At 47.2% G+C, this 9,429-nt stretch overlaps 2 protein-coding genes across 2 annotated transcripts; one reads left to right on the plus strand and one right to left on the minus strand.

The window, feature by feature from the left end:
* The first annotated feature begins 83 nt into the window (after positions 1 to 83).
* On the plus strand, positions 84 to 1,789 carry ciao2a (cytosolic iron-sulfur assembly component 2A). The gene is made up of 5 exons (XM_076171723.1): positions 84 to 297; positions 713 to 877; positions 962 to 1,011; positions 1,179 to 1,224; positions 1,342 to 1,789. Exons 1-5 carry the CDS (start codon positions 174 to 176, stop codon positions 1,440 to 1,442), a joined length of 486 nt encoding a protein of 161 aa, XP_076027838.1. The 5' UTR covers positions 84 to 173; the 3' UTR covers positions 1,443 to 1,789.
* An 817-nt stretch (positions 1,790 to 2,606) lies between these two features.
* Positions 2,607 to 7,974, minus strand: tat (tyrosine aminotransferase). Its single transcript, XM_076140332.1, has 12 exons — positions 7,867 to 7,974; positions 6,850 to 7,184; positions 6,621 to 6,725; positions 6,400 to 6,467; positions 5,995 to 6,153; positions 5,629 to 5,767; positions 5,401 to 5,453; positions 3,885 to 4,037; positions 3,663 to 3,791; positions 3,468 to 3,551; positions 3,260 to 3,358; positions 2,607 to 3,188 (listed from the first exon to the last, which is right to left on the minus strand). The coding sequence occupies exons 2-12, from the start codon at positions 7,175 to 7,177 to the stop codon at positions 3,048 to 3,050; spliced, it is 1,458 nt and encodes a 485-aa protein (XP_075996447.1). The 5' UTR covers positions 7,178 to 7,184; positions 7,867 to 7,974; the 3' UTR covers positions 2,607 to 3,047.
* Between the last annotated feature and the right edge of the window lie 1,455 nt (positions 7,975 to 9,429).

Below are 9,429 nucleotides of genomic sequence, written 5' to 3' on the forward strand. Positions count from 1 at the left end.
GGCTGAAATAACACTGATCTGCTAACAGTATAGATGGCTTCTGCTAGGGGCTAATGGCTGCAGCAGAGACCATCCACACGGCTTCAGATCTTCAAAAGCCGCTTTCTGTTTTGAACCACTTGTCCCCAGTCAAAGTCGCCACCGTCTGTTCTTATTATGGCGGTTTGTCAAACATGGAAACGGTGTCCGGCCTTTTATCTCTAACTGTCACCAAAGCTCTGCGGTTTTCTGGACTTCTCGATAATAGGAATGTCCTAAGGAGCAAGAAGATGGAGGAGAAAGCGTTAGAAGTTTACGGTAAGTGAGGCTGAGTCTCCGCGCAGCTAGCCGCAGCTAGCAGAAAGTAACTCGGTGTAAACATTTACAGACATTTGATAAGATGACGTAGCGATTAGATATGAACATGTAGAGCAGAAGACTTAAGACTGAAACTAGATTCAAAAAACCGCCTCTCAGGACACTGGAGGTCATCTAACGTCACTATTTAACAAATAACAACATAAATAGTGAAAGAAATCGCTCAGACTCCTGAACAGGAAAAGTTTATGACTTTGTTCAAACTCTCAATTTATACCGATGTTAACCTCAAAACTACGTCTTATTGAAATTCATTTTGGGGTCAACTTCATGATGTGTTGTGTTCCTGTTGCCTGCTCTGTGATTGGCTGAGCCCAGATTCAAAGATTCTCCATTTGCTCTTCTACCGTTTCAGACGTGATCCGGTCCATCCGGGACCCGGAGAAGCCCAACACGCTGGAGGAGCTGGATGTGGTGACGGAGAAGTGTGTGGAGGTGAGGGAGCTCGGGGAGGAAGAGTTCCTCATCATCATCAAGTTCTCTCCCACCGTCCCACACTGCTCTCTGGCTACTCTGATCGGTGAGACATCTGCTGAGGAGACACACACACACACACACACTCTTTTGTGCCTCAGTGTGATCGTGATGCTGTCTGCTCTCTCAGGTTTGTGCTTACAGGTGAAGCTGCAGCGATGTCTGCCGTTCAAACACAAGGTGAGCTAAGCCGCCTCGCTAACTGACACGATGCTGACCAAATAACTCAACAGGAAGTTGCCTCAGCTGACCAGGGATTGCACTGAACTTCCTATTTGTTGATGTTGAACTGAACTTTGACCTTCTGACACGTATCTGTATGTAACTCTGCTTCTTTCTCTCCTCAGCTGGAAATCTACATCTCTGAGGGAACTCACTCCACTGAAGAAGACAGTGAGTGTGTTTAAGTTAGGATGTTTCTTTAACTCCGCACTCAAAGCTGCACATTCAGGACACAGCTGAGGTTTGGAAATGACGTTCGAGTGTGTGTGTGTTTGTTTGCGTGTGCAGTTAACAAACAGATCAATGATAAGGAGCGAGTGGCCGCTGCCATGGAGAACCCAAACCTGAGGGAGATTGTGGAGCAGTGCGTCACTGAGCCCGACGACTGAAACCACACACACACACACACACACACACACACACACACACACACACACACACACACACACACACGTGCGTGCGTGCCTTGACTTCCCATCATCCTCTGCTGCTTGGCTTTTGTGCCACCGGCCTGCACCAGGAGACGAGCAGGGGAAACCAAACATCTTCCTCTTCTTCTCTCTCTCTCCCTCTCTCTCTCTCTCTACATGGACCCTCGCCCGTAAGAGAGGATCTGTTCCGTCCTCGTCTGTCCCTTTGGAACATCGCCTCATTCTTGTTTAAGAAAATCTGATTCTTTAGGTGTTTTTATAGAGATGTACAAAGATCGAGTATTAAAGAAATCCTACTTCAATGAGATGTGGCCTGGTTTGTGTCTTTATACAGAAATAACAAAAGAAAATCCCAATAAATAACAGGGATTCATTCATAACAAGTGGAAATAAAATAAATGTCTTAAAACAATAAAATGAAAAGTTCAGCTTTCGGCTCATCGGCTCCACACCTCACAGACGGCCAGTAGATGGCGCTGTGTGCCTGGGAGTGAGGTCAGAGCTGCTGCTGAGCAGGATGGTCGCATGAATCCAGGTGTGGAGGCCGTGACCTTGGGAGAACCCATCGCTTGTAACATTGCGATTCATGGGCGTCAACGGTTACTTAACATCTGTGGGAGGTGCGGTGCTGTTGGGCCTTGGTGGAGGTATGAAGCCCCCCTGCTGTGGAGGCTCGCACACCGACACACAGGTCAGGGTGTGAGCTTTGACCTTGTGTGAAGCTGCGTTGAGCTCCCCCTTATCGCAGACGTTGGCAGTGAAGGAGCTGCGGCTCTTCTCTGCAGGAGCGCTGCCAGATGTGCGGCCGTGTGACACGTGACTCATCTGGAGAGATGTTCTGCAAGTTAGCGGAGGAGCGGGGAGTTGGTACAGCGCTGCCCCCTTCAGGTCGCTGAGAGAACGGCTCTGTGAGCGCACAGGTTCACACCCTCACACGTGTGAGGGTGTGAAGACCCACACACACTCAGTTACATAAGAATGGAAACCTCTAAGGACAACGTTTCCCAACCAGAGGGGCGTGTACCTGTTAGTGTACAGACAACAGAGAAACAATGAGGACTGGACGGTCCAGCAGTTGAAGTGAATGTTTACGTTACGTTTACAAGACAGGACAAGAAAGAATATGACGAAAAATTTACTTTATTGTTTGTTAGTACATTAAAATAAAGAATACAGAGACGATTAATCCATAACGTTATACAAAATGACATTCAAATATAAATTCACTTATTATTGATCACAGCTCATTGACCAGGCGGTGATGTCACAGCACAGGAAGGAGAACATCTAACAGGTGACAGTACCACACACAGCATTACGCTAATTATATAAATACACACAAATAAGTAGGTTAACGTAACATGGCTGTATAAAATATAAATATTCTATCTGTTCATTTCATGCAGTTTAGATAAAAAAATTACATCAACATGATCGGACCATCAGGACCGTCTGGTGTCACAGCCACCGTCTATTACATCACACATTACTCTGGTCCTTTAAATTCAAACATTGTCGCCATTAGATTGTCGCCCCCTGCTGGCCGCTCCGGCTCCACCGCCGTCAGTGGTCCAGCTCGTTGCTGTCGCGGCTCCGTGGCCGATAGTGGCGCTGGCAGAACTCTCTGATGCGACAGCACGCCTCCATCATCATCTTCTCCGGCACCGTCACCACAATGCGGAAGAAGTTTGGATACTCGAATGCCTGAAAGAGGGAGGAGCCTGTTAGAGGATGCATGATGGGTAACTGGGTTGATGGTGGTTGTGAGGTCTTACAGAGGCGGGCAGGCAGAACACAGACTGTTCAGTCACCAGGCGCTCAGTGAAGTCCACGTCATTCTTAAAGTGTGGAAAGTGATCCATGTCGATTCCCACCTGGAGATCAGCAGAAACAGAATCTTAACGTTGTCATGGTTATTGATTGGTTCTGTACCTGCAGTTACTGCGGCGGCTGAGTGTGAAGTTGAGGTGCGCTTGTACTGACCATGAGGTACATGGCTCCGGATGGCATGATGGGGTTCAGGCCGGGGACGGTGGACAGCTCGCCGAAACAAATCTCTGAGTTGGACTGAGGAAGAGGAGGAGATCATCAACTTAGGTCAGATTAGTTATTTTGATTCAGTGTGTGTGTGTGTGTGTGTGTGTGTGTGCGTTTATGCGTGTGTGTCCTTGTATCTACCTTGAGGAAGGTGATGGTGCGGCGGTAGAAGCTGTGTGGTGTGTTGTTGAGGATGCTCTCTAGCGCCCCCTGCACGATGCTGCAGGCTCCCAGGATGCGCTGACTCAGCTTCACCAAACCCTGACGGATCTGCAGAGGGAAACGTGTGGAAATGAGCAAACGCAGCTGTGGGAGTGATGGATCAGAGACGACGTCACTCGGGGGGGGAAGAAGGCCACGCACCTCTGATCCCAGTATGTCGTTCCTGTCGTGGATGAGGATCCATCCCATCCTCCATCCAGGAACCAGCCAGCGTTTGGCCAGGCCGCCGCAGGAGAGGACGGGGACGTCACTGCTGAGAGACGCCAAAGTGTGGAAGCTGCAACCTGGGAACACCTGAGGGAACAAACCAAGAGACGAGAAGAAGAGAAGAGTTTAGTTTCACTGTTGAGTAGCGAATTCTGCTCAATCTGCAAAGGAGGAGAAGCACAGAGGGAGGAGGCGTGGCCGTACAGCTTAGCTCCGCCCACGCCAAGCTGAGGGCCGCCAATGGAAATGTTTCTGCAGCTCGGCAATCAGTGCGTTTGGATGTAAGAGGATTATGTAACGCAACATGTTTATGATCAATGTGGAGGAGAGCACGCAGTCTGGCACTCAGCATCTCATACAATACCTCCTCCCTCAGTTCAGTTCAGTCCGTCAGCAGAAACTAAAGTTAAACTCTCCAAACATATCTTAGTGTGTACTGCTCATATTTTGGTCCTTTTACTTTTTTATACACACACAGACACACACACACATATTGAACATATTGAATGTATGAACACACATCAGACAAAAGAGTAAAAAGAGTCTGTGCAGACAGGAGCTGTAAAGTATTATCAACTATGTAGGATCCTGCATGTGTGTGTGTGTGTGTGTGCCTGTGTCTGTGTGTGCGTGTGTGTGCTACAGACACCGTGGCCCCTTGGCCCTTAAAACACATATTCAATCATAAAGTCGTATAGACAGCAACTTCCCTGCCTCCACACACACACACACACACACACACACTCAGAACCACACCCCCACCATCCACCATCACCCATTGGACTGGAGACACACGCCCCCCCCACCCCCCAAAATTCCTATGCAGCACCACAACACCTAATTGCAAACATGTGCGGTGCACAAAACGCAAAGTCATTGTGACTGACGGGGTTCGCTGTTAGAGTGTGTGTGTGTGTGTGCGTGTGTGTGTGTGCAGCCAACAACCCCCCAACTCCTCAGCCTGGAGTTTTTCCACTCAAGCCCATACCCAGAACAGAATCCCAGAGCCCTCTGTCTCCTGGTCGCCTGTCATGGTAACGTAATCTGATCTGTGTGGTGAACCCCCCCGCCTGTCCGTCCACTATAGATCTGTCCATGTAGAATCATCAGATCACATTCTGATGTGTAGTTCTCGGCTTGTACACGTTTACGATTGCCAGGTCGGATCGTGTCAGGGCCAGAACCAGAGCCAGAGAAGCTGCTGTGTGTTGATGTTCAAGCTTTAAACACGTGTCTGAACAGAGACGCCTCTGATTCACATTCTGACCCAAACTTGATGCTGGTCCTGTAATCAATCACACTGTGTCACATATTTATGATGTTAATCCAACCGAGAAGCTGAAGCGAGATCTGGAAGTTTGCAAATACCACCGAATCAAACGCACCCCCGTCTGTCACTGCACCTTGCTGATGACACAGATTTGCCCCGTGTTTGTGCGTTGTCACTCACCATGTCGCTGTAGATTTCATCAGCCAGGATGGGGACACAGTGTCTGGAGGCCACTGCAGAGAGGAACAACATCAGCACATCTCTTGTTCTACGTCATCGTTGCAAACATACAACACAATACCACAGGCGAGAACACAACACTGGAGGAAAGTTTAGCCTCAGTTCCTACAGAGACTGACTGGCCGTGGACCTGGAAGGGTTAAAGTGGCCTGCAGAGATGCTGCTTACCTTTGAGGATGTCCTGTAGGTGCTTCTTGCTGTAGACGGAGCCACAGGGGTTGGAAGGATTGGTAACAATCAGGCAGGAGGTCCTCTCGTTGATCAGGGATTCCATCTGCTGCAGGTCCGCCTCCCAGGACTTCTCTGGCTGCAAAGGAGGAAGCGTGTTAGGTCCAAACATCTCAGATCAGAAGCTCCACTCAAGAATACAGGAAGTTCTTAGTGTTGGTTTAGTGTTGGATGATAGAACTGAACACTGGGATGTGTTAAGATACAACAATGTCAAGAAATACACACATAGATCTGCTGTGGGGGGGGGGGACACAACATTTCACTGTGGTTATAGCGCCACCATCAGGCCAACCGCCCACTGACCAGCAGGTTGTAGAGCTGGACCTCCACGCCCATGGAAACAGCCAGAGTCTTATACAGGGAGAATCCAGGACACGGGACCAGGATGTTGTCTCCTGGGTTACACAGCACACTGATGGACAGCTCAATGGCCTGACTGCAGCCGCTGGTCAGGATGACGTCCTGAGGGGAGGGGAGGGGAGGGGACACGTCTCAGTGTGAGGAGGACAACACAGGCAGGACAGGAGGACAGGAGACTCCACAGCATTCAAGTACAAAGACAATAAACTATTCCTGAACATTCCCAAACAAATGTACTGTTGTGAAGTACAACGGTGAGAAGGGTAGTGGGAAGGCTGAAGGTGAAACAGGACGAAGAGGTCTGAGGAAGACAAAGGAAGGATGAGAGAGTGAATGAGGACGGATCACCTCTGCCTCCAGTGGGGCCTCGGGGCAGCTGTAGAAGTTGGACACTGCCTGTCTGCTCTTCTGGTAACCTGCAACAAGCACAACCAAGAGATCTTCATCAGAACTGACCCAGGAATGAGGCGTGAAGCTCACCCTCACACATTCATTCCTCTACTGTAGGATCTGACAAAGAAAGAGGCTTTTCTGTTGGAGAGCAGGTGTGTGTCTGCTGTGCCACTCACCCACTGAGGGAGCGTAGCCGTTGTATTTGTGGGAGTCGATGGCGTCCTTCATGGCCTGGAGCACGGAGGCGTCTGTAGGCAGGTTTCCAAAGACGGTGGGATCCCCTGAGGAGCAAAGAGCGACGCAGTGATCAGTCAACACAAGGGGGCGCTACAGTCCATAGATTGATCATTATCACCGCAACACATCATCCCAACACCTTCATGACATCATGTGACACCGGCTCACCTATGGAGAGAGCGATCATGGCCTTCTCTGGGTTGGGGGTGAGCTTCATCCCGTCCACGATGGCCCTGATGGGGTTGAGTGTGTTCTTGGCCATCTCTGAAGACTTCACCTCCCACCTCTGCCTGCGGCTCCTCACCTTGGCCGGGTACAGGCTCCCCTTCATGCTCACATGGTGCACGCCGTTCCCGTTGACCCCGTTCCCGTTGACCCCGTTCCCGTTGACCCCGTTCCCGTTGACCCCGGTGCCCTTCAGGCTCTTGGTGTTGACAGTGGTCTTACTGTGGCCCCCGTTCCCATTCAGCTGAACCACGTAGGACTTGTTCTCCATCCTGGATCTGATGAAGAGGGTGAAGAACAGGGAGGGAGAGAAAAGATGAGTCCAATTTTTTCTATGGTTACACTGTGATCGAAAATATCAATAAATAGTTTTTAAAAATCTACAAAAAGTGACTGAAAACGCACCTTAATGTTATAAAACAATATTTTTAAAGCATTTTATGTCAACGTTTCATATTTTGTCCATTTTCAGTAAAATAAATAAAACTGACATTTAAATAAAATGTAAGATAAGATAAGATAAAAATTTATTGTCCCGAGGGAAATGACTATAAGATAAGTCATAATAATAATAATAATAATAATAATAATAATAATGAGATTCACAAAACCCAATTAGCCTGATTGAACCTTGAGTGCAGAAATGAATCAACTTGCGGTTCATCTGCTTTTGTTTCTTTATACTGAAACATAATCACACAGCTTCTGCTTCATTCTGCTCCATTCTCTTTCTCTGTCTGATCTTTACAGGAGCCTGCGTCCAACCAGACGTAAAGGGTTAAAACATGAGAAATTGATGAGAAATACAATTAAATAAAAAGAGCACTAAGCTGCAGCGTTTCCCTCTGTGTGTCGCAAACACACACATTGATCCAGACATCGAGGCGCGCGTCTCGGATAAACAATCAAAGTTACATTTTCATCAACATGTTAAAAAATAATAATAAACATTTGATTTACCTTTTTTTTTAATAATTCCACAGAAAGTCTGTCCCAAGGCGCAGCGGCGGGTTAATTACACGTATACAGTAATGATGCGGTGATAAGAGGCTTTTATAGCGGTGGGTGTCGAACCCAGACCATACTTCCATTGGTGGAGCCCGAGCTGCTCCAGTACTCCCCTATTACGTCACTAACCAGAACCATACAGGATCCAAACGGCCATACGTCCACGCTGCTGGGGCGCAAAGTCTTCTGCATGAGAACAATTCCAACAATGTTCAACATGTTTGGTGTTTGCAGTGGGAGCAGAACTCAGATCTTCAGCTGATCACAGCTCACTGTGATGTGAACTGAAGTTACTTAGATGCACACAAATCAGTGGTTTTGATTTTAACGTCTCATAAATTCAAACATCTCTGATTTCGCAAAGCAGATCCTTTATTGTTTTCACGTTTAAAGTTGTAGTTTGATTTTCTTCTGGCTTGAGATTATTATGAGCAGCTTTTATTTATTTATTTATTTATTTATTTTAAATCCATGACTTTTTCCGAATCATTTCCCGGCTTGTTAAATGTGAGACGGAGCCAAACAAACACACAGGAAACCACCAGGAGCTCACGTTTTGGGAGGATTTCGTTTTTTCTACAGGAAATGACCGAGCAGGTACATCAGGTCACTCCTCAGCCTCTGCCTGAGAAATACAGCAGCAGCAACAGAATTAAAGATAATAATGCGATGATGAAGCCAATTATCCCACCGAATACTTCCTGTACAAAGCTGGAATGCTGCAAAACCTGAGCACGATTGTCCTGAAACATACAGACGCCTGAAGGGGACAGATGCTAAACAAACACAAATAAGGTCACTTGAGATACTGTCTATGTTGCCTAAGGCCTCCATGTGTTCCCTTAAGATTAGATTAGATTAGATTAGATTAGATTAGATTAGATTAGATTAGATTAGATTAGATTAGATTCAACTTTATTGTCAGTGAGCAAGTACAGGTACAAGCCAATGAAATGCAGGAGCATCCAACCAGAAAGTGCAAAAGTGTACTAGTATATATACAGAATACAGAATATATACAGAATATATACAGAATAAACTATATACATTATATATACTATATATACTAACTATAAATATAAATTAATAAATATGTAAATAAATAGTGCAAGGAGTCTGAGTGCAAAATGGAAGTGAAATGGAAATGATCAGTGCAAACAGAAAGTTGTGCAAATTGCAGTGGAGTGCAAGATGATGCTAAAGGGAGGATGGAGTTGAGTGGGAGAATGGAGTAGAGTTCAGCAGGGTCACCGCCTCGTAGAAGAAACTCTTCCTGAGCCTGCTGGTGCGAGAGCGGAGGCTTCTGTAACGCCTGCCGGATGGGAGGAGGGTGAAAGGTTTATTGTTGGGGTGGGATGAGTCTTTTATAATGTTCCTGGTTTTGCCCAGACAGCGTCGACGGTAGATCTGTTCCATGCTGTCCAGTTGTGTACCGGTGATCCTTTGGGCGGTTTTCACCACCCGCTGGAGTGCTTTCCGGTCTGATGCGGAGCAGTTGCCATACCATACTGTGAT

This window comes from Genypterus blacodes, unplaced genomic scaffold (assembly GCF_046128005.1).
Source record: "Genypterus blacodes isolate CSIRO-AG114 ecotype Tasmania unplaced genomic scaffold, CSIRO-AGI_Gbla_v1 ptg000015l_1, whole genome shotgun sequence".
NCBI classification, from domain to species: Eukaryota; Metazoa; Chordata; class Actinopteri; order Ophidiiformes; family Ophidiidae; genus Genypterus; species Genypterus blacodes.

Bases quoted from the DNA above. Each gene is read 5' to 3' on its own strand.
- ciao2a (XM_076171723.1), top strand. From the start codon at position 174: ATGGAAACGGTGTCCGGCCTTTTATCTCTAACTGTCACCAAAGCTCTG. The intron at 298-712 runs GTAAGTGAGGCT...CTACCGTTTCAG, and splicing joins GAAAGCGTTAGAAGTTTACG to ACGTGATCCGGTCCATCCGG. The intron at 1,225-1,341 runs GTGAGTGTGTTT...TTGCGTGTGCAG, and splicing joins TCACTCCACTGAAGAAGACA to TTAACAAACAGATCAATGAT.
- tat (XM_076140332.1), bottom strand. From the start codon at position 7,177: ATGGAGAACAAGTCCTACGTGGTTCAGCTGAATGGGAACGGGGGCCAC. The intron at 6,154-6,399 runs GTGATCCGTCCT...CCCTCCCCTCAG, and splicing joins AGGCCCCACTGGAGGCAGAG to GACGTCATCCTGACCAGCGG. The intron at 3,189-3,259 runs GTAAGACCTCAC...TCCCTCTTTCAG, and splicing joins TGTTCTGCCTGCCCGCCTCT to GCATTCGAGTATCCAAACTT.